Genomic DNA, 23,525 nt, shown 5'->3' with positions numbered 1-23,525 from the left:
CTATATCTCCCAGATTCTGGAACAGTTTTCAGAGCCTCTTAATTAATTTTAATTTTTCAAATGTCTGCAGCAGGCAGAAGCAAATTCAAATGCCTGCCAGGGAAACTCAAAGGCGCATAGACTAGTGCAAAGGTTCTCAAACTTTTGGTTTCGGAACCCCTTTACATTCTTAAAAATACTGAGGATGCTGGAGTGCTTCTGTTTATTCATGAGTTAAAGCTATCAATATTTACCATTGGAAGTTGAAACTGAGGAATTTTTAAAGTATTTATTTATTAATTCGTTTTAAAAATTCAATAATAGATCCATTACATGTTAACACAAATAACATAGTTTAATGAAAAAATATATTTCCCAAACAAAAGAAAATCTGTGAGAAGAGTAATATATTTTATTTAATTAATTAATTATTTTTGTAAATCTCTTTAATGCCTGGCTTAAGAGAGGACAGCTAGCTTCTTTGTATTCTTTTATATTCAATTTGATGAGATATCACATATCAGGTAGCTTCCAGAAAACTCCATTCATGATAAAAAGAGAGGGAAAGGGCAAATGACATCTCAGTATTACTAAGAAACTTTTGACCTTGTAGACCACATGAAAGGGTCTTGGGGAAGACAGCTGGAACACACTTTGAGAACCGCTGCACTAGTGCAATAACTTGGGGAACAGAGGATTTATCAATACAGACAAGACCAGCTATTTCATGCCGTCCCCTACCCCTGCTTCTGTGTCAGCATTGTCCCCCTCTAAAAACGAAAACTAAAACCCCTCTACCCTGGGCCTAAATGAACTGCTTTCACTGTTGAACAGACACTAATCAAATAGCCCACGTTGTCACCATATTTCCATCTAACAACAATAAAATTAACAATAACCATTTCCATTTACTAAGCCCTTAATGATTCTAGGCACTTCCCTAAACCCTTTATTCTATACATACATGCTTATATATGTGTAGCATACATAGTAACATACTACTGACACCAATTTACACGTGTGAACTGAGGTAAGGGAGGTTAAGTTAGCGCCCACGATCACACATCTGGTTAAGTAGCACAACTAGTAACTAAACTCCAGAGGCAAATTCCAAAGGCAGGCCTTAGTCATTGTGTACTAACAACTCTATGTTGACTCATGTGCTACAGAGGTTTTTGAACATTCAGGCACAAAGATGATTCATAAACATGATGAAAATAGTTAAGACCCAACTGAAGTAGGGATTATAAACATGGACCCCATTAATACGTTAGTCATATGCAAAGATTTTGATATCTCATGCTGACTCCATGAAACATTACTTTGCCAAATAAACGTTTAATATGAAACAGGCCACAATTCCTTATGCATTTATTTATTCATCCAATGAACATTTAATAAGACACCACTATGTTCCATAATCATTGCTGGCGTTGCTTGTCTGGTTATAATGGGTTATACTCCTTTACTTACTTTCTCATGATAAAGAAGTTTTATTAAATTCCCTTGTCCAAGATAAGCCAGAAAAATAACAAAGCAATGTTAATCATTCAACTTTTAAACAAAAATGTACAAATACATTTACAAATTAGTGTTTATTTAAAAATATTACCAGGAAAAAGTAAGACAACCTTAAATATCTACCAATGAGGGAAAAATTAAATGAAGTTTGACATAGTCATACTGCAGAATAGTAATCATCAATTATGAAGAATGAAGAAAAGTTCTCTTTCTCTAATATGGAATGACGTCCATGGTAAATAGTCAAGCATCATAAAAACAAGATGACAGTTAAGAGGATGATTCTATTTCTGTTATTTTTTTTAAATACACGTATAAGATGCATTTAGGTTACCTGCCAAACTGTAAAGACTGGTAACTCATAAAATGTTGGAGTAAGACTTTGAAGCATGTAGTTTGTTGGTAATGTTAAATTCATCAATTAAAGGTCAAAAAAAACCCACTTAAGTAGTAAAGTTCAATGATGTGAAAGTCAAACTTATATCACGACCACCTCTGCACAGTAGCAACTGAAAAGCCACTTAATCAGTCTTTTTCCTAAAGACTTAAGCCTTAACAGAATAATTACGTCTTAATTCAGTTTTGAAAGGTACAGGGAAACTCAGCTAGACTGAAAAAAGTCATCAAATCTTAAACACCATATTCAAAAATCCCTAACTGAGATAATTCCTATGTGATGCTTAGGTGAACCCAAAATAGAGACCATTGCATGATTCATACTCACAAAAGAAGCCCGGTCACACGAAGAAGGAGAAATAAAAAAGTATAACAGAAAAAGGACAATAATTAAAGCCCACTCTTCCCGTACATAAAGAAGTGTGTCTTTCAATGATCACAGCCACGCTTCAAAGCCGGAGATAAAAGCAGCCATGTGATTCAAGCAATTGATTCTTAAAGATATGATTCAAAGGTAGAAGAAAAATTTCAAAAGTGGAAAGGATATGAAGCAGCATCTCTCTGAACTAGATTTTAAATGCTTCCTTTCCAATATTTCTTTCTCCTGAGGTCCCTCTATAGTATACTAGGAAAACATAGTCACCTTTTCTTTTTTTTTTTCTTTTTAACACAGCTCTCTCCTTTTCAGAGCACACATTTGAAATATTTCTATTTTATAGCTATCAAAGCATCTCTTGTTCTTTCTCAAAGGAGCTTTTAATAAGACACCTTTTGCTGACATGAAGGCGTCATATATGCAACTAAATATAATACAAGTCCTAGTCATATATGACCCCAATTTATAGCAAAACTGTATATTTCAGCAAGACTTGACACCACCTAGCTAAATTTTGTCACAGTTGTGATTATTTGACTTTGAGTGACTCCATAAGAATATTTTCTTTTTACTAGTATTATTTTAAGATACACTCTCTGAAAACGTTGCTTATTAATATTTCACAAAGAGTAAATTTGTGACTTTCCTTTCATTTTTCACCTTTTTAATTAAGCAAAAAATAAGTTAATAATGAATCTTTTCCTCTCTTTCTTCTGCTTAATATTTCTGAGGTAATGAAAACAACCCTGTAAGACATCTGGAACGTTCCCTCCCTGGAGGGTATGTATGTATGTGTGGGGGGGGTGGGGTCTGAGTTGGATTTGTTTCCATTTTCATACAGTCCGAGCAGACCTCGTAACTAGACTAACCAGAACAGTTAGTCATCCTCAGCACCCAATCACTAGGCAAGGTCAAGCTGCTGCTCACGCCGGCCACACATGCCCCTGGAGAAGACGGAGTGGCTAACACTGTATCGTCCTGCCAAGCCTGAGCCAAATCATTTCAGAAAACGCTATTCAAGAGCAGAATGAACTTGCAGCTGCCTCAGAGGGCAAGCCTGCCGTCACCCTGCGCTCTTGACACTTTCGACGCAGCTCTTCAGCCTTCGCCTCCATTAGCATGTACCGCTTGGAGGTAAGAACTCCAAGAGGAAGTGTAGCTCTGTCCCCAAGGTCCCTTGAGGACTCAGGCAGATGACCAGGGTTAGATTCAAACAACAGCACAGCCCAGGCCCCCACCCGCCTTGACCATTTTTGTCCAAGGATCCTTTGTCAAACGTTTAAGATCTTCATCAATCTTTGCCCTGACCTCCCAGACCCTAAGGAAGATGGATGAGGAAGTAGGTGACCTTTCACCTGTTCTTCTATTTGTCCTGCCACAGTCGACCCATTGAAAAGACAATTGGGGAGGAACCTGCTGCCAGCGTTCTGAAAACTTGCCAGTTTGCCTTTACAGCCCTCTCAAGTTTTCTTTACACCCTGGTCTTTCTTGTCCCACTCCCAAATCACTTTTCTCTCACTCAAAGGAAAGTTCTCTTTCCTACAGGGGACAAAGAAAAACGACACTCTCCAAATACCGTTTTCAATATGAAGCGCGAAAATGGACATTATTCTTTTTTAGGGCAAGGGCAATGTTCCCTATCTTTAGCCTTGACTTCCAAGAATGGCAAGGAGATGGGCTTCCCTCTTACTGTTTCAATTCAACACTTTTTTTTTTTTTTGAGGAAGATTAGCCCTGAGCTAACATCTGCTGCCAATCCTTCTCTCTTTGCTGAGGAAGACTGGGCTTCAGCTAACATCTGTGCCCATCTTCCTCTACTTTGTATGCGGGATGCCTACCACAGCATGGCTTGCCAAGTGGTGCCATGTCTGCGCCCGGGATCGAACCGGCGAACCCTGGCCTCCAAAGCGGAACATGCGACGCACTTAACCAGTGCGCCACCAAGCCAGCCCCTGCCAATTCAACACTCTTAAATGTCAACAGCTATGACCTTGGGAAGAGCAGAATGATAAAAGAAACGCTAGCATTAACATTGGCTTACTGCTTTACAATCTGCAAGGTGACTTTTACCCATCTCGCATCAGTGTTCTAAGTCTATAAGCCAAGTACAATTATTATCAATCCATGTTATAGATGGATAGACCGAGGCACAGAGGGCTTAAGAAACAAGTTCAAGGTCATACAGCTAAGTGACTAAATTGAGACACATTTCCTTGTCTTGATGTTTTTTCTGCTCTACCCCAGCAATGATGTCAAGGATGGAGACAACCATTTTTATTACTCCTAAGATTTGTACAGTCTTGAGTCATCTTTAAAAAATCTCACTCAAGTTTGGAATTTAAGGATCTTTTGTCATTCAAGTTGTTCCTTCCCCCCTAAATTCCTCAGAAATTCTGACCTGTCGTATCAAAAACAAACAAGTACAGTGAAAGGTTTTGTGTACAAAGTGTCTTCTTGAAAGAGTTAATCATTTTACGAGTACCAAATGGAATACCTGGGTAGCAGGTGTAAAAACACTGAAGATTCTCTAAAATGACTCAATCGACCTTCTCCTTCCACTAAATATCTGGCCTTGTGTTGGGAACAGTTTGCTCAGAAATGGACTGGACCTAAAACATTGAGCCCCTCCCCTTCCATCAGCCACATGATTAACTGAATCCCCAAGATTCTTCCCATAAAGCAAACCACTAAAATGTTCAACGGTCTTTACCTTCGCTTCCCCTTCCATCTTTTTCTCTTTTCCTTCTAATTTGGGTTGTAAAAATGTCAAGGAGTTTCACAGTGCAGCAATGAATGAGTTAGTGGGCTCTGTGACAATTGAAAATCAATGACATTAGATACAGAGAGATGTGCTAATGCCAGATGTGGGAAAATTTGAGCAGGAAATGGAAGACAATGGTGGGTTTTTAAAAAAATATATATGAGAACCTTGACATGTGAAGATGTGCAAGTCCTGTCTTACAAAAATCGAAAAAGCAGAATAATTTACTCTAAAATGTGATGCGGTGTCATTGCCCTGTTCATTTCACTGTTCCTGCTATGATTATTGTAATTTAGGTGCCAATAACAGTGCACTCAAACACTTTCTAATATTAATATCAGAATATCCTTCGAGGTTTCAGTTTAGTAGAGTTTGTCTAGCAGTTGCTAAGTCAAGGCAAACAAAATGGCCAGAAAGGAATCTTTATAAAAAAATTTAAATTCCAACTTCTAAATCTTCAAATTTATAAGTTTACCTTTTGACTCTAGGTCAACAGAAAAGGTTGCCAGCCTTTATTCTGTTTTATTTACAATGAAATTAAAAGACATTCACTGTTAGCTACTTCTAGAAGTAATTACAGCAAATCAAGAGTGGCACTTCAGAAAAGTATAAACTACGAAAGAAGAAATGCATAACTCTATGACACCCAATTATCAAAAATGCAGTTTTCTTTAGGTTACAACTGTTGATTTCCAGTCAGTCAAGTGGATTGCCCCATGGTTAATCCCACCCTGTCATTAACATGGTTGAAATGCCAGACAAATTGTTTGGCAGTCAGTTATTTCAGGCTCTTTAATCACCAAATCAGGTGAACCATGGACCATCCGGTCTACAACTCAACAACCACCCTGAGAAAAAGATTATTCTGCTCTGTTCCAGAGATCGCACCAGAGTTACACTGTTTGGTAGTAATCATAATAAGATTGCTGGCAGCAGACTATTGACAACCACTAAAAATAAATACCAAGCAAAATAGAAACCTTGAACAACTGATTTTTTTTAAGCCTTAATCCACTCATGACATGAGCAATCCATATAAATATGGATTACTCTCATCCTTTACTCAGAAACAAAGCTGTTCTAAGAAAAAAATTTTACAAACTCCCCAGTATTCTGAAAGAAAGGGGACAGCAGGGAAAAAGGAATTGCATACACTGAACTTGAGGTGAGAAAAAGTCATCTTAGTAATATGACAAACAGTAATTAACATGATAAAAAATATCTAGACCTCTTCCAAAACTCAATAACCAAAATGGATCACAATTTACTATTCCCTCTGACCACAGATCAAATAAGAAGACTCTTACTAACTCTCTGTCACCTCCTCAGGGAAATAAAGAGGTCTTTCATCAAGATTAATTTCACTTAGAGACGCTATCAATGGGTGCTTAGTGGAACAGAATGGACTCAAAACACTGTCATTCCACTTTGTTGAGTCATGTCTACACTGGTCCACCAGGCAGGGAAAACTGAACTGTCCTCACACAGCTCGATTTTAATCAGCTGGAGGGAACTGTAACAGCGCAATCCTAATTTCACATTTAAATCGCTCACATACATATACATAGGAGGAGAGAGATTTACCGTCCTTGCCATTTCACCAAGTCTATAGAGGGGAAAACTATGGTTTGAAAATGTGTGCGCTCTCTGTAAGCGAGGATCAATCAAGCCCAGTTCTTCAGCTTGTTCATTTACATTTGAGAGGACGCATCAAGCCAGTTCACATCTAAGTGCCTGTTAGCAAATGTGTTTGGCCTTCTGCTGATTACAGCAGCATCATTTATTTCGTTGGTGTTAGAAAAGTCTTAGCCTTGCCACCTGGTGCTATAACACTTACTCATTAGACCCCTCTGTCCCACCACATCCCACAGGGGCTGCTAATTACTGGCTTTACTCCATTTAGTCTCATCTCTGATTTAATTACGTGCACTAAGCCCTAATGAAAAGTACAATATGGCTCCTCTTACCTTGGCATTCTCCATTCCGCTCTTCATGCCCAGCATTGCACAGGCAGTTGCCAATGGGTACCAGCCATTCACCATCTGCCCCACAGTACATTTTTGGCACATCCTTCTCTTCTGAGTTGTTGACACAGGAGCCTCGGACTTCCACCAGGGAAGACGTATCGGCCCCTGTGATGGTGTCTGGAAACTGGGCCAGATTGCGAACCGTGAGCGGGCACTTCTTATAGAACACGCGGACCGATACCAGGGCAATGCAGGCCCCCACATCCTGAAAAGCCAGATAAAACCCCTTTTTGCTCAGCGGCCCTACATCCCGGATCTCCGTGTTCAGCTTCATGATTCTGTCGCCAATGTCCACTTGGGTGAAGCTCTCGTCGGCAGCGATGGTGTCAATCTTGGCAAACTGGCTCTCTCGGATGAAACGCTCTTTGTCGTTGTCTGATTCATAATAATACAGGTTAAACGTCTCCTTGCAGGTCCCCATGACGCCCGGAAGACTATTGCAGTCCCTCAAGGTGAACTTAATCTCAATGTACACCCTCTGAGCCCCTTCTCGGGTGATCCAGTCAGTTCGTAGCCAGTTATTCTGGCTGGGTTCCATCACGTTGCACACTTGGTAGGTTCGGATTGGCGTATTTTTTTCATCCATAATACTCACTTCCTCCCACTGCAAAGAGCCAAAGGAAATGTATCAATCACGAGATTTCGTCATACAGTGATTTGTCAAGCCTATTTTGCTCTCATAGGATACCAGTGATTTTTAGTTTCAATAAGAAAGGAAACTACCGGGCACCAGCCCTCACTGATAAAGCATCTTATGTGAGATAAAACAATATTTTATTGGGAAGTGTTTTTTTTTTTTTTAAATGTTTCATCCTTTTGCCTAAAATCCAAAGGCATTGGTGGATTTATTGCTTATGAGCTCTCAGCAGTTCTTTGCGGTGGTCTAACAACCTCAAATTCACCTCTTACAACAGCTACAATTTCAAGTGGCAACAGTTCAAATTTACTCATAAATGAAAAACTTGTATGTGTACTGTTTCAACAACTGAGCAGAGACCTGCAAATTAAGAGCAGGAAGAGTAGCGCTTGCCAAAGGAAGACAATTATCAGTTAATTAGTGGTGCTCCTGTCAGAACTTTGCTCTCTAATACCTAAAAAAATGTCAGTCGATTTTTTTGGCACCATCACTACCTTTTAAAGGAAAATGAAAACCTCACCATTCTGGTTTCAGTAATCCTGGGAAGATAGAGCGTAAATTTTACAGTTGGGTTTCTCAAGTACACTGAATTTATAATGGTGGAACACTTTTCAAAAGCATGTATTCATTTAAAAAGCTTGTACCTTGTTCTTATTTTTAAACCATAGATACATAAGTAGACATGAATGCATACATGCTTTGCTTCTAAGCAAAGTGGTATTTATCATCGAAAGTGGTATTTATCATCGAAAGCCCAAGAAAATTAAAGGAGGATGGTAGAGTTTTTTTTTGCAATCTACTTTCTGACATAAAGATTTTAAGGGTGAGACAATCAGAGTTCAGCACAATTACTGTAACTACAGGTGTGGTTCCACTCTCGCCATACTCTTTCAAGTAATCCTAAAAGCAGCAAGACAGTTTGGGGGCTCCCTATGAGGTTGCCAGCGAGCCTCCAATTCTTCATTAATACCTGCAGTAGTGCATTTATATAGATCTGGTGTCAACCAGCCTCAGTATCTGACACATGAATATAATTAAAAGAAAAAAGCATAGTTTAAAAAAATTTGTATTCTATAATAGCTCCGCTTAAAGCTTCATTCAGTCCAATGAAGTACATAGAATCATAATGTATCTTTTAAGGGGTTTTCCGTCTGTGCATTGGAAAACTATTAATGGATGGAAATGTGACTATGTGGAAGACCATAATGCATAAAATTCCGCATCCCTTTTATCTGCCACCATTATGAAAGTTGGAACTGGGAAGGATAAGTGCCCTGTGGTGATTAAAATTTCTTTTCATCCACTAAGCAATAAATCACCAGTAATTTACGTATTTGGGTAAATTCATGTAAATCCAAAAATAGATCCCCACCTTCAAAAAACCCCTACTCAGCATGCTTCTCATCTCAGAACAAAGAGAGTATGGAAAATCACATTTATCAATGTAAATGAAAGCACATAGGGATATCTCCACAGGGTTCATACAGGGTAATTCAGGTCTGAAGCGAATTTTCCAGCCTGAACGTAATTGTCTACACACATTGATCAATTCGCCAGAACAATGGCAAGTCTCCCCTTAGTTTTGTATTTCACCATCAGTGTCAGAAACTCAATATACTCCTCTAAAGGAACACTGCTAAGAAACTGGGCTTTTGCTACAATGTTGCCATCAGGCGTCATCACTTTCCATTATTTTCATGTTCTGCTTACTTGTTCTGATGGAAAAAAAGAGAACAGCGAGTTGTCTCTGACTATATTTCATTTTGCCTCGGTGGTATTGTCAAAAGTTTCTTTTTCTTTTTAAAAATAACAACAAATAAATGTCATTATTGGACAAAACTGTAATTCCAAGTTTCCAGCCAAAAAAGAGGGGAACCGTTCTAAGTAGAGATTTCAGAATAATCAAAAGACTTAGATATGCTTTTTCTCTCAGCTGGAAGGAACTTTTTAAAGCCAATTCATTTCTCCTTGGTAGATACGCAATTCATCGCTTCATTCTAAGCCTGAAAAAGTCCTCTTCAGTTTCATCACCTAGAGATTAATTAAACTTTATGATTTGGCACATAATTTCTCAATGGCTACTATGTATTTTTGGGAATGACAAATTCTATTATACACAAGTAAAATTTCATTTCTAACCCCTCCCAATAATACTTAAAATGTTACACATGTAATATGTAAGAAAAGGAACAAACAACATTTTACATTCAGAAGTCTACATTCAGCCAGTAAAAAGTTCTGGGTTGTATACAACCAGCTATGCAGAGAATGTTTTTAAGAGACTTTGAGACAGCCAAAAGAAGTTCTGTGTCTAGAAAAAGGAACCAGGCGCTCTTTCAGCAGTTGTGGGAAGGCAGGGGGAAAGATGTCTGCAGGATATTAAATTGCAATAAAAGCTTTCCAGAAACTAGATAGACCATAGACTATACTAAAAAATGTGTCACTCCTTGCTTTTAAATAGGTCACATGGATATTTAGTGTAACAAGTCAGGTGCAAAATCATACTAGATGCATTCTCTCTTCAAACTTGAGGGCATCCAGTAAGAAAAATCAGACATTAAATTTTTTAATGCAAGTACTGATACCTTCTATCCTCAATTTTGCTCGCAGTTCTAATACATTCAACCCACAGAGCAATAGCCCTGGTGTAGCATGGGAATGCTTCCCTGAATCAGTGACCTTTCCAGGGTATAGGATTAACAAGAGTCTGACTCTCACAAGATAAAGCTGTACCTTTCTTCGCATTCAAAGGATGAGGGCAATTGCCTGCAATCAGTGGTGAATACAGCCTGTCTACACAGCCAGAGGCCTGCCAATCACTCTCCCTCCTTTTAAAAAAATGGTTTTGAGGGCAGACTAGAATTTTTCAGCAGGGACTCAACCAACTGCATTCAAGTTCAGGCTGAAAACAGAAAGGCAGGGCAATCTCTGTTTTATTTCCAATAGATTATAGAACCTGCTTTGGAAAAAGCCTAAAATTCTCCATTTTCATGACTGCTTCCTTGCCTTGTCTTAAATTTGAAACTAGTCTTCTGTAACAGTTTCTATGAATCTTTAGTTTTTAATCCTTTATTGTTTATGCAACAGACCATACTGGGAGCTGGCAGTACAATTTTTGCCTGGGAAAAGACTCCTGATTTTTCATCCCGTTGTTTTTAATCAATTGACTCAGTGACAGATTATGAAGCAAAGGTAGGATGATATGCTTAATTTTTAAAGGATTTGAGAGTGATTCCAATTTGGCAGAAATCAAAGTTACATGTTGTACTGATTTCTTTCCCAAACTGATTCATTCTGACCTGTTATTAAGAGGGGGAGGGTGGGGTAGCTGAATGGGGCCATTGACCTAAATCTACTCTCTGAATCTTCTGATGGAGGCAGAGATGGAAAATTAGAGAAGAAATGAAAAGCGATGAGCTCTCTCATACTTTATAATCCAGTCTCCTGGATCCCCAAAGAACCAAGATTCCAAATACTTAAACTTTTCCCACTGAGCACCAACAATACTCAAGCTTGGGGGACTTTCTGCATATATCGTGCGCCTGGCACAAGTTCCTATAAGGCTTTCACTCACTATGCATGAGAACCGCAGGTGATTTAAGGTTGTCCGGAGCCCGCACTGCTTATGCACAGAACTAAACCCGTGCCTGTTGCAATTAGAAATGTTACTTCCTTAGTATCTCTATTTATTCATTTTCCTCATCTGGAAACAGAACAATTGCTCTGAAATTAACCCTGTCAGGACTTCAATGGCCCTCACAGTAATAGGCATAAATTCTAATTTGGGCCCCAGCTCATATTTCCTGTCGGTATTTTAGTTTTTTAATAGGCATTGAGTCTATGCCTCCACCAATCTCCTAATTTTGAAACCCCTCTCTGCCCTTTTGGTTTCTAGTTCTTCCATGGCACAGCTATCCAAAGGGAGTATAGGATTTCTCCAACAAAGCGTAATTCACTTCCTAGGCCATGGCGGGAATCTGACCCCTTCACCACAATCAACAAGAATCAAGCCATTAGGACTCTCAGAAAGTTGCTAATCACTCCATTTTACCCTTTGGATCAGAAAGCGACTCGGAACTTACCCCTCCTTCGAGAGGGCTTGCAATCCACCCAAGTTCTCCCTGAACGGATCTGGAATCCAACAAGGTAACTACAAGAAAACAAAGAAAAATAGATTAATTTCCAATTGCAAAAAGCCAATAGTACAAAAACCATTTGCCTGAGCGTTTCCATATGTGCCCAGGGTGCGCATATCCAACTCTGATCAGAAACTAAACTTGGTCTCACTTATGTAAATAATCATTACTCACTTGATCTTCTCCCCTCTTTAAATCTGCAGGTTCTTATTTATTTAACTTGCTTAGCATTTAAAATTCCATCCCAGGGCTCAGTTGATTCATTTTCTGAAAGGGACGACTAAGGAATCTCAAGTACAATTCAGAAAAATAAATAGATCTATGGTAGAGTAGTTACACTCCAGAGCAAAATCTGCATTCATCTCTGTCTGCTATCTCCTAGAGTTATTTGTTTTTGCAAGTTTCAGATGACCACATAACTCATCATCATGGTGACAGAGCCACAAGTGAATTCTAGCAGAGAGGACTCAGAGTCATGGAAAGCCTCCCCCCTCCCACATTTTTTCCCCCTCCGCCAGCAAAGAAATAGGCCCTGGATGTGGTATGAGCTGCTTTTTTAAATATCAAAGTTTCAGAAACCGAGAATGGCAGACGCCTAGACTTAGGTACAAATGGACTGAAGTATTCTTTCCCAGGTCTTTTTGAGGACAGTCGGAGACCCGTCCTCCGCCCAGGAGGAAATCACTCGTTTGAATTTCAGGTATGGAGTGCTGGTTGAGACTGCTAGCATGCTTCTGCCCCACCTAAGAGTACGCGTCCAAGCTTGGGGGACTCGGAGGGCGGCGACAGAGCTGCTTATCCCGCCCAGGCAGCAACAGTCCTAGGCACGGGGACATTGAAAAGGACGCAGTGAATTCCTAACCTCTCGTATTCCCTTTCCCACAGAGATCTGCAGGTCTGAGGGTCGAAAGGCCCATCTCAAAGGAACCACTGGGTTATTAATTTGATCAGCGAGGCTGGCTCTTCAGCGGGGGGAGGGGTGGGAATGGGAGGCCTTCATCTTTGCTCCTGCGCACCCCAACCCTCAATGTCACCCCCAGACCCCTGAATTCTGCCCACTTCCCCTCATTTCACCCCGAAGTCAAAGGAGTTCAAACCAGGCTCTTGCTCCTGGTTTTACCGAGAAGCCTGAATTCCTGGGGTCTGTTAATTATTTTAAAATGTGGACTCTTCCCGGGGTCTCTCCCGCCCAGAGTTGCGTCCCCTCCCCATTCTCTCTTCTCGGTCCCTAGAGAAAAGCCCGCTACATCCATTTGGATTTATGTAAGGTGGATTAGGGACACAAAGGGAACAATAAGACCCAATTTACAAAAAAAGGGAGGGAGTAGAAAGGGAGGGTAAAAGGGAGAAAAGGCAACGTGATGGGAATAAAAAGCAACAAAATGAATTAATTTTTAAGGGGGAGGAGGGGGAGGAGAGGGGGGCAGACTCCCCCTCCCCCACTTTCCACATCAGCTTACGGCTCCATCAGCACCTTTTTGTGCCTGGGGCTCCCAAGTTTTGGTTGCCAAAAAAAAAAAAAAAAACGCAGGGAAAGGGTAGAAAGAAAGAAACCTCCTCTGTGTCTGGTGCGAGAAGTCTTGGGGGCGTCCTAATTAAGTGTGCGAAGCAGTCAGGAGAACGCGGGGGCCACGACTCCGCGCAGAGAAATGACCCTATGGACTGAGGGGCGGCAGGGGCCGAGATAGCACCAGAAGCTACGTCGGAAGGAGAGAGGAGACGGAGAGGGTAAGAGCGCGCCCCTTTTTTCCCAAGCAGTGTCGGCTGGCAGGTGTGTGACTCTCTCGGAGCCTCCGTCTGGCGAGCTCTGGGTACCGGCTGACCAGCCAAGGCTAAGTTGGTTTTTGGCTCCCTCCTCCTTCGGAACAGGGAAAATGATAGATTGCACAAGGATGGATGGACGGATCCTGGAGAGACGGACGGATGAATAGATGGATGGATGGATGGATGGGGGAGGGGGCGTGTGAAAAAGTCGGAGAGACGGATGCAAGGCTAGATGCAGGCGGGCTCGAGCACGAGCATTCGCCGGAATGTACGCGCACACGATCAGGGCACTCACGCACAGGCACACAATCGTCCGCGCCCACGCGGGCACCCGCGCACCCACATACACGCATTTGCGCGCGCGCGCATACGCACACAGACCCACACATACACACGCACACACTCAACTCGCCTTTCTCTGTGATCATCAGCAACTAAATGATCAACCCCCACCTCCCCGACACAGACACACACACAACCCTTCTAGAACGTCCAAACAGGCGCGCAGAAAACTGAGCACCGAGACGAGTCCAGTCGGTCCCTCTCGTTCCTTGCAAACTAGCAAAGCTCGAGTATGTTCAACTTGCCGGCGGGCTCCCCAGGTCTGCGGGGTGATCTGAGGAGCCTGGGTCCCCTAGGCCGGGGATCGCACCCCCGGGACGCGGGGCCCGGCGGGGAGAAAGGTGTCTGACGCCGAGCGCTAGAAATCAGGTCACTGGCGAGCGGCGCCAAAACCGCTGCGCCACGGAGGCCCCGCAGCGGGTCCGGGGAAGCGCAGTGCTCGGGAAACTTTGCAGAAACCAGAGCTCGCAAGGCTTTCGCAAGAGCCCGGGAGCAAAAGCCCTCATCGCGCTCCAGGCTTCCGTTTCCCCCTCGACCGGGGCTGGGTGGGGGATTGGTGGTAGGGAGGACCAGGTCCACAGAATTTTTCGGTTTTAATCCTGGCGCTGATCCCGTGCATCCCCTCGGGGCGCCTCGAGCTGGCCTCGCCGGCGGATGCTGATAAACTTTGTCCTTTCGCTGCAAACTTGGGCAACCCCGCAGCCCGCACGGGTCATCGCCCCAGGGCAGACTGGCCAGCCGCTCCCCGCCTCCCCTTTGCGGATCCCCTCAGCCCTGCCCCTTTCTCGGGGCGCACCGCTCACGCCGGGATCCCCCCACATCTGCTGGCCTCGCGTTCCCGGGGAACAGTCACTCGCGGATCATCCGCTCTCTGTCCCCGACCGCAGAAAGGCCCCCCGCTCCTACCTTCATTCGCGGGGTACACCCTGGAACCGGTGACAGCGTCGCAAATCCCAAAGAGAAACGAAAAGAGGAGGAAATAGAAAATCCCAGCCATGATTCGCCGGTGCCAACGCTGCTCCTGCCGCTTCTATCCCAGTGGAATAAATGCTTAAGTTAGGAGTGCAGCAGGCTGAAGACATTGCCAAGGGGGTGGGCCCAGCCAGTGACGTGCACCCGCCAGTCTGGGGCATGCGGCCAATGGTGGCGCACACGGGGCGGCCCGGCCCCGCCCCTACCAAGCAGAACCCGCCTTGAGGCCCCGCCCCCTCTGGGCCCCACGGGGCGCGAGGTCTCCCGGGGTTTGAGGGGGCGAGCTCTGCAGGGTCCCAGCCCCTGCCAGACCGAGGCAGCGAGGTCCCCAGACGCCACCTCAGGGGTCCAGCCCCCGGGCGGTGGAGGGAGCTTCGAAAGACAGTTGATTGCGAGGGAGCCCGAGGAAAGATTGGCAGCACCCTCTTCCCCCCATGGGCGGTTTGAGATGGAGGAAAAGGCTCTTTTATCGCAATAAAATAAGTATAAAGTTAACCTGCTTCTTAGCTGTTGCTTTTTGCTGAGGTTCGCGTCGCGCGCGTTCCCCGGCTGGGGCTGCACCCTCACTCCTGCGCGCGGCCTCAGCCCCCCACATCTACCTTGCCCTGTTTGGTGTCTTTGTGGCGCATCTCCACATGAAATGTTCTTTGGGGGGAGTTTTGTGGCTTGGTTACTCTTTTTTTCCCAGGCTCTCCAACTGCCTGGAGAGCGAGGACCTCATCGGTCCCCGACGTCTAGTGCAGCGCCTGGCCGGAAGCAGGGGCTCAGTCTCTGTCCCCAGAGACTGAACGAATGACTTTCCAGCAACCGAGAAGCCCCCTCTGAGCTCATCCCGGCGCTCACCACGTGGGTCTCGTTCCAGCCCCAGCACAGTACTCCCCACTGCGGCGAGACGCCCCGAGATGGCCTTGGCTGCGGGGAAGCAACTGTGTCTTTCCCGGGGGGAATCCTGGAACCGGGCCCAGCAAGTCCAGGCTCGGGGGGAGAAGCGAAGAGCTCAAGTGCGAGTGCGGGGAGCTGCGGCTGCACAGACATCACCGTGGGACCTCGGAGGCGCCGGGAGCGGTTGCTGCAGCTCTGCGCTCCGACCGCTCCCCTGCTTCGACCGGGTCCCCACAGCTCTCGCCGCCCCCGGAGATGGTGGTGGGAGACAGGACCCCCAGGAATCCTCGCAGCTGCCTCTGCCGAGGCGCCGTGGGTGTCCCTGCCGACCTCCTGGGGACGCAGGCACGACTGGTCTGTCCCCCGATGCCCCGGCCGCCGGTGCAGCCACCTGAGCGCTGGCCAGCGACGGCAACGCAGCCGACAGCCCGGGGGACCGGCCCCCGACGCGTCCCGGTACATTTCTCCGGAAGTTTGAAGGGGCCCCGATTGCTGACGAGGCCTCCCACCTTCCCTCCTCCCAGGCTGCCAGGCTGCCCCTCCTCTGTCTCCCTCCAGGGTAGGGCCGGGTTTTTCTCCCGAGCCTGGGTCCCAGCGGGAGGGCGACAGCGAGGAGGTGGAAGCTCCCTTCCCGCTCCGGCAGTGGCTCTTCGTGAACCAACCGCGCCACCTGCCGGCCAGACGCGGCAGCGCGCGGCCCCCGCGGAAAGGCGAGCGGACAAAGACAGCCGGGAGCGACCCTCAGGGAGGAGGTGTGTCCGCGGGTGTCTTTCCCTCCACCTGCCTGCGTCCGGCGCACCCACGCCACCCCCGCGGCGTGGCGGCGGGAGGCGGTGGAGAGGACCCGGGAGTCTTGTTGCGCTTCTCGCCAGCTGGATTACGGAAGACGGGATCGGAAAGCGTTTCAAGGAGAAACTCAGAGTCAACCATCCCAGGGGCTGCCTGAGAGCTGCTGTCCCTGATAAAGGCATGCTAGATAAAGCCGGAGGGGTGTAGGGAGGAGTGGAGGAGAGAGCAGATCGCGGCCACGGTTTCAGGTCATTGGCCCCCTCGGTACATCGTGTCTCTTCCACGACTCGGAGCTGCAAACTCAGACCCGGCCTCCTAAGATGGGCAACTTTTACTTGAATGAGGCTGGCGAGGCGCTGGGCAGTAGCTGTGGGAGTCGGTGGCCTGGAGGAACAGATTGTGCGACTCCAGGCATTTTGGCTTCTCAGTCAAAGACCTGCTGAAATGTCACGGTCTGAGGAAGTGGGTTTCAGCTACTGTAGCTACTGATTTCACACAAGTAAAAAGGAAGGGGGGGGGGGGTGAACAGGAGGGATACATATGTATGTGTGTGTATAAATTATTTAAAATAACTGCACGAAGTCCCGTTAAGGAATGCGTTTCTAGGTTCTCTCATGTGTCTTCCTGAGTTTTATAGGCAAAGAAGATGCATATTGGTCCCTGTCATTTGGCACGCAGACTCCACAGAGAAAAGAGCAATCTGAATTCTTTTTAAAGCATTTAAAAAAGATAGTTGCTAGTTGCCTGTCTGCAAAAGCTTGCGTTTGCATGTAGTGTGGTTGAAATGGGAAATTGACTGCCTGCCTCCTTAAAAACAGTAAAATTTCTAAAACGTAGGCCATTTTTCTCCCCTGGGGTGTGCACACTGAAGAGTAAAGAATCTCTGAAAGCAAGGCTGTGTTTGCTAGGGTACGTTCGGTGACTTCTCCTGTTTTCTTCCCATTTTCCCTTTTCAGGCCCCAAGGCAGCCCAATAATCTGAAAATCCAGGAGGCAGGAAATGCTAAACTGAACTATTATTTCCTCTTTAAAGCATTTCTGGGCTGAAGATCAGACACGAGCTGCTGAAAATGCTGCTGTCCATTGTGACAGCCTAGAGGAACAGAGTTCTAATCGGACAGACATGATTTCTCCTAGAAACAAGGCAAAAATGAAAAGATGATGATGGCCTGGTCCACCCTCTCTGCAGAATCCCCCACTTTATTGGAAGGCACCCCTGAGTTTCCGAACATTTGAGAGTATTCACAACCAGTCAACTCCCCAGTATAGTCGTAAGCATTCAATAGAATACCATACTTTCAAAAAGTGCCTAAAATCACCTACTTTTAAAATAAATTACCTTGACTCTTGAGTCAAACAAACCCCCAACTGCTGTAAGAATTCAAGGGTATTTTTAATCCATTAAGAGACACGTCAAAATATATATGCTTATAAGCTTAATGGAAATAGTAATTAAATAATTTGAATTTTTTGAAATATTGTTTCCCTTTTGTACAGTGCCCACCACAAAGGCTTGAGCTACAAAGTACATTTTAAATGCTAAGTTGAATTAAGGTTGAATTTCAAATGTATTTCTAATTTGTGAAGACATTTTTTTTTAAACTTATTTTTCCTTTTTCTCTCCAAAACCCCATGGTACATAGTTGTGTATTTTTAGTTGTGGGTCCTTCTCCTAGTTGTGGCATGTGGGATGCCGCCTCAGCATGGCTTGATGAGCGGTGCCCTGTCCGTGCCCAGGATCCGAACCGGCAAAACCCTGGGCTTTCTAAGTGGAGCATGGAAACTTAAGCACTCGGCCACGGGGCCAGCCCCATGTAAAGACATTTTAAAATAGTACCAAGTATCCCAGAGTTTCCACCTCTGAGTGGAGGGCCAATTTCATCAAAGTAACAAGAAAAGGGCCTTGGACCCACGGACAAATAAGCGACATTAAAGAGAGTGCATGGGAGACTAGAGAAAGGGTAAGAATGGGAAGATGAATCCAGTCTGCCTTTTGCTAGACTCTCTGCCAGATTTTCTAGTTAGTTTAGCTGGACTTCGCTGGATGTCAGTCTTTTTATCAATAAATGGGGCCTCCAACAGTGCTCCAGTGACTCCCTGCCCTTGCCTGGACCAGGGTTTTCAAGACAGACATCCCTGGTTTAACATTCTAGCTGCTCTTTTACTAGCTGTGTGTCTTTGAGTAAGTTACTTAACCTCTCTGAGATATGATTTCCTTATCTGTGAACTGTAGATAGTTATATTATGTGATTCTTCTAAATATTGAATGAATTTGGAGAGCACATGGTATCTGGCACATGGTAGGTAGCTATTATTACTCTCAAATAACATACTACTTAATTAATAACTATTAATAATGTAAAATGGGAAATCTGTTGTTCAGCTTAAATCTTCCCTGCCATGAGGAAACCAGGCACTGCCACTTTTTGCGTTCCAGAAGAGGACAATGCTTTATCTCACCGACTCCTGGAGGAGAGAGGGGCAATAAATTCTAAATTCTTTCGTTGTGGATCTATGACAGCTCACACTCAATTCATATTCCTCTATGATTCAACTGGATTTGAACCTGAGGACCGTACCTGTCTTCAAATATAGTAGGGTCAAAAAGAATTAAATAAACAGGATGTAAGGAATCAGAAGTCCCACAGCCTCGTCAGGAGATTGGTAATAACAAATAACTGAGGTTCTACCTAATGAAATAGGTACCTTGTCAGAAGAGCGCTCCCAACCATGAGCTACCACCTGAAATATAGTGACCTGAAACAACCCTGGGCGGGCTTCCTAAGCCCCTGGGAAACCCTACTGGAGATTTCATCCTTTAACGTCAAGGTTTGATGCATTTCTCATGCAAATAAGCAGGAGGACTCTTGTTAGCTCTTTTTTTTTTTTTTTTTTTTGAGGAAGATTAGCCCTGAGCTAACATCTGCCAATCCTCCTCTTTTTGCTGAGGAAGACTGGCCCTGAGCTGACATCTGTGCCCATCTTCCTCTCCTTTATATCTGGGACACCTGCCACTGCATGGCTTGACACGTGGTGCGTAGGTCCACACCTGGGATCCAAACTAGCGAACCCCAGGCCACCGAAGTGGGAAGTGGGAACTTAAAGCGCTGCACCACCAGGCTGGCCCCCTCATGTTAGTTCTCTACTGGTGAGTGGGAAAGACGGCCAGAGAGCTCAAGTCTTGACGACTCAGAGGATGCGATAGCAAGACACAAGAGGTCTTCAGAGTCACTGAGATGGAAAAGGACAAGAAAGAAATGTTGGGGTCCCCAGTGAGGAAGACTTTTCTGGAACTTTGTTTGGTGCTGTCCCTGAATTTTAGTTCACTTCTAACAAACACTTCTCAAACGCCTACGCTGTGCCAAACACCACGTGTTTAAGTTGTCAGAGGCTTCTTCTCAGGCCTGACCGTGCACAACACCCATCAGGGGAGTGTGGGAGCTGCATAGAAAGGATCGGGAAACTTCGATTCTCCTGTGGCCTCCGAGAAGGAGGTGGAGAGAAAGGAAGACCCTCAGTTCCACCACGCAACAACTCTAGGCCCCTGGAACTAAGCATTTTGTAGAGACAATGAACTTTTCTTCAGGAGAATTCAAAGAAGATCGTTTTGCATCTGCTTTGGGTTGCATTGGAAACCTGAGTTAAACATCAAAACTGTTTTATTTTTTAGCCATGAAGGAAAGCCCCCAAAGAAACATAAAATGCTTCTACTTGGAACCCTTCACGGCAACACCTATAAAATGATATTCGCTCATTCTAACTCAAAATGCCCACATGAAGCAGCAAGATAACAGCCATTAAATATTTCAGCTATTAAATACTTTCATATTAATAGCTATGTTGATTTATGATTATTAAAAGAGCTTTTGGAATTACAGTTGTTTTATAATGAAAAATTAATGATAATATATATGTGAAGGACATAAACTGGTACAATTTTTTTAGCCATTTTTAAAATATAATTATCTGGTTAGAGAACTAATTTATGAAAACATTGCAACAGCTGCTCTTTTCTTTCTTTCTGAAAAGCAATATGTAATTGCAATGAAATGCTATAAGTAAGAAAAATAATATGACCATGAACATAATTTATGATTTACTAAATAATGAGAAGGTAAATTTGGAAATGTAACTTTTCTTTCCCCATCATAGTCTAAAGCATTTACAGAGTACTTATGTCCCAGACATTTATTTTGTAATTTCAAAAGATCTCTGAATATTCTAAAGTCTAAAATGACAGATAATGTATTTCTTTACATGCAATAGAAATCCTTTAAATGCTTGTTTGGATAACAGAACTTTATAAGCGTTCTTATAGAGGAAATGTTACTTTTGAAATGATATTTATATTTCATTTCTTTAACCTAATTATTTATGCTAATTAGTAAATAGAAAAAGCCTTTCCGTTGCCAAAAAATTATGCCTCTTGACCATTTATTCAAAAGTATGCAAGAGGAAACTCAGTGAAAACTCCAAGAAACAGCATATAAGCTTCTTCCTGAATTATATACTAATTGGGCTCCACTGCAAATTAATGAAACCTTATTAAAATCAATTGAACACAAATAAACTCCCTATAAAGAAATACAAAAGTGAGGTTCCTAAAGATGGTTTGGTTAGAACTGGCATTATTTTGGGACTTTCTGGATATATAATGCTCAAAAACAATGAAGAATTCATGTAACATAAATACTAACTCAGGAATTTATGCACATACGTACATCATCCAACCTTAAAATGTGCTAAGCAGTCCTCTTCCACTCAGTTAAAGGTGGACTCACTTTTTCTTAGACCTTGACTATATCTACACAAATAAACTGGCTTAAATTCAGGCAAACAATGAGTTACTTGAAGTAGGGAAGTAAAAAGAAATTCAGTTAGTAACGGATCATTTGACTCAAACTGACATTTAAAGTCTATCAGTTGGACCATTTATTTTTCTTCTTATTCATTCTATGTGTATGCACCTCAAGTTTTTTTTTTTTTTTTTTTGCTGGATAATGAGAGAGGGAGTTAAAAATTAGGCATTAAAATACAGAGAATGGTATGCTCATGAGGTTTATTATTTAAATTTGGGACTCTGTATGAAAGTAGCCTTTTAAGAAGAATGTCCTTAACCATCTTTAGCTGGATTGGAGATTGAGTTGCTCCAGTTTGGGATAAATCTTTTTTCTAAATAGAATGTTTGGACATTATCAATATTTATTCTAGGATTTATCTCCTGAGATTTGATGCTCCACTCTGACATTCAGGATTCACAGGCAGGATGACATATATGGCATCACTTTCAAGTTTCTGTCACCTTTATCTTCTGCAGCTCTGAATTAAAACAAATTTGGACCAAAACACGCACAGGTGATTGTGAGAGAGATTCCAACATACATTCACTTTAAGCATGAGGTCCCATCGCTGCAACTACAGCCTGCCTATTTATATTACATTAGACACCTATCAGGGGTAATTGAACATCGGCAGGAAATTCATCAAGTCTATTCCATTAAATGGTCAGTTTACTGCCTCTCAGTAAAGCTGGGCCCCATTTCCTCTGTGTGTCTCATTATGTTCTCATGTGGAACTTTTATAGTTTTCACTTGGATTGCTATCATTTAAAATACTTTGATAAATGCCTCTTGCACCCGTACTGTTTAGCAGGCTACCCTGGTAAGTTACTCGGCGAGCTAAATTGGCAGAGCAGAATCACTGCAAAGGTTGTAAGGGAATTCAGGATGCTTTGGTCTCTCTGTTTATAGCCTTCTGTAGCAATAGACTTCTTGTGCCACTTTACAATATGAGTTTCTGTGTTATAGATATCCATCTATTTATAAACATGGGTACTTGTTTTAAAAACCTGACTTCGATTAAAAATAAGATTAGCTGGCTTTAAAGCTCCTAAAGCCTTCTACGTCTGGAAGGGTCTGTGATTAAGAACCTTCCTCTTGCTGTATTCTGATTTAATCTGCTTAGCTCTCTGTTTTTTCCATGTCCACCTACACACAGCTGTCAATCTCTCTACAACCTTTCTGCTGTCAGTCAAGTGACAGCCTTGGATGCGAGCTTTGTGTACCAAGGCCTCCTGAGGCCCAGCACTACATTGAGATGGAAAAGGGTAAGGGGGACATAACCAATTCTTCTTCGAAAGCTGGGGGTGGGAGATTACTGGTGGGAGGGTTTTGCTCCACAGCCCTTTGGAAACTGCTTTCTCAAGCACATGCAAAAAACGCAGGCACATATACCAGACCCCCACATCTGCAGCCCAGCACCAATGTAATGTAAAATTATCCTGGAAGGCAAGCATTCCAAGGTTTGTTGATGCAAAGAATAAAGCACCCTTGCTGAATTTCACTGGGTGTTGACGGCTAAGAATAGTCCTTGTTTCTCTCCTAGTGTGAGTGATTATATGCCTCTAGCTTCCCCTTTCTTGGATTGACTGACTCTTAGCTGACCTGTAAGTACTAACGTCTCTTCATAAAATTACTCGGGAGTATTTGTTTTTGTTAATTGGAGAGTAGCTGGAGAAACGTTCTGCTTACGACTTTGTCCAGATTGCGTCCTGTATAATTTAATGTCTTCATGTTGGAAGGAGGTTGCATCCTGTAATATGAAGCCACACTATTGAGATCTTTCTGTTTGTACAGTAGATTACTTCCCCGAAAAGTCAGATAGGTCATTAGCACAAATGGAAATTTTGATCTCTGGAAAGAGGGCCTGAATTAAGACATAGACCTCATTTTAATTACTTTGTTTTTATTTGGTGCCATCTGCATTCTATTATGAGTCTCTTAAATTTGACATCATATTCTTGATCAGCTAACATTGCAGGATCTTTAAACAAAATGTTCCAAGTTTATGCTAAAATCACTGGAAGCCCTGATATTCCTAAAAATAAACATTAATTTTCACTTTGTCGCAGGAAATGACTTTTATTTGCCTCTGTTTCGATGAAG

General features: G+C 43.3%; 1 protein-coding gene across 2 annotated transcripts in view; it reads right to left on the bottom strand.

Annotated features, from left to right (window-relative positions):
- The window catches only part of EPHA4 (EPH receptor A4), a 135,963-nt gene extending 120,991 nt beyond the window's left edge, over positions 1–14,972 (bottom strand). For both annotated transcript variants that reach the window (XM_046643592.1, XM_046643593.1), the window contains exons 1-3: positions 14,846–14,972; positions 11,780–11,847; positions 7,001–7,664 (exon numbers count right to left, since the gene is read on the bottom strand). In XM_046643592.1, the coding sequence (XP_046499548.1) occupies positions 7,001–7,664; positions 11,780–11,847; positions 14,846–14,936 (823 nt within the window). In that variant the 5' untranslated portion in view covers positions 14,937–14,972. The remainder of the gene's footprint in view (positions 1–7,000; positions 7,665–11,779; positions 11,848–14,845) is intronic.
- Between the last annotated feature and the right edge of the window lie 8,553 nt (positions 14,973–23,525).

Source organism: Equus quagga, chromosome 17 (assembly GCF_021613505.1).
Source record: "Equus quagga isolate Etosha38 chromosome 17, UCLA_HA_Equagga_1.0, whole genome shotgun sequence".
Classification (NCBI taxonomy): domain Eukaryota; kingdom Metazoa; phylum Chordata; class Mammalia; order Perissodactyla; family Equidae; genus Equus; species Equus quagga.
Note: the sequence above shows the minus strand (reverse complement) of the source record. Positions and strands in the feature narration are given on the sequence as shown.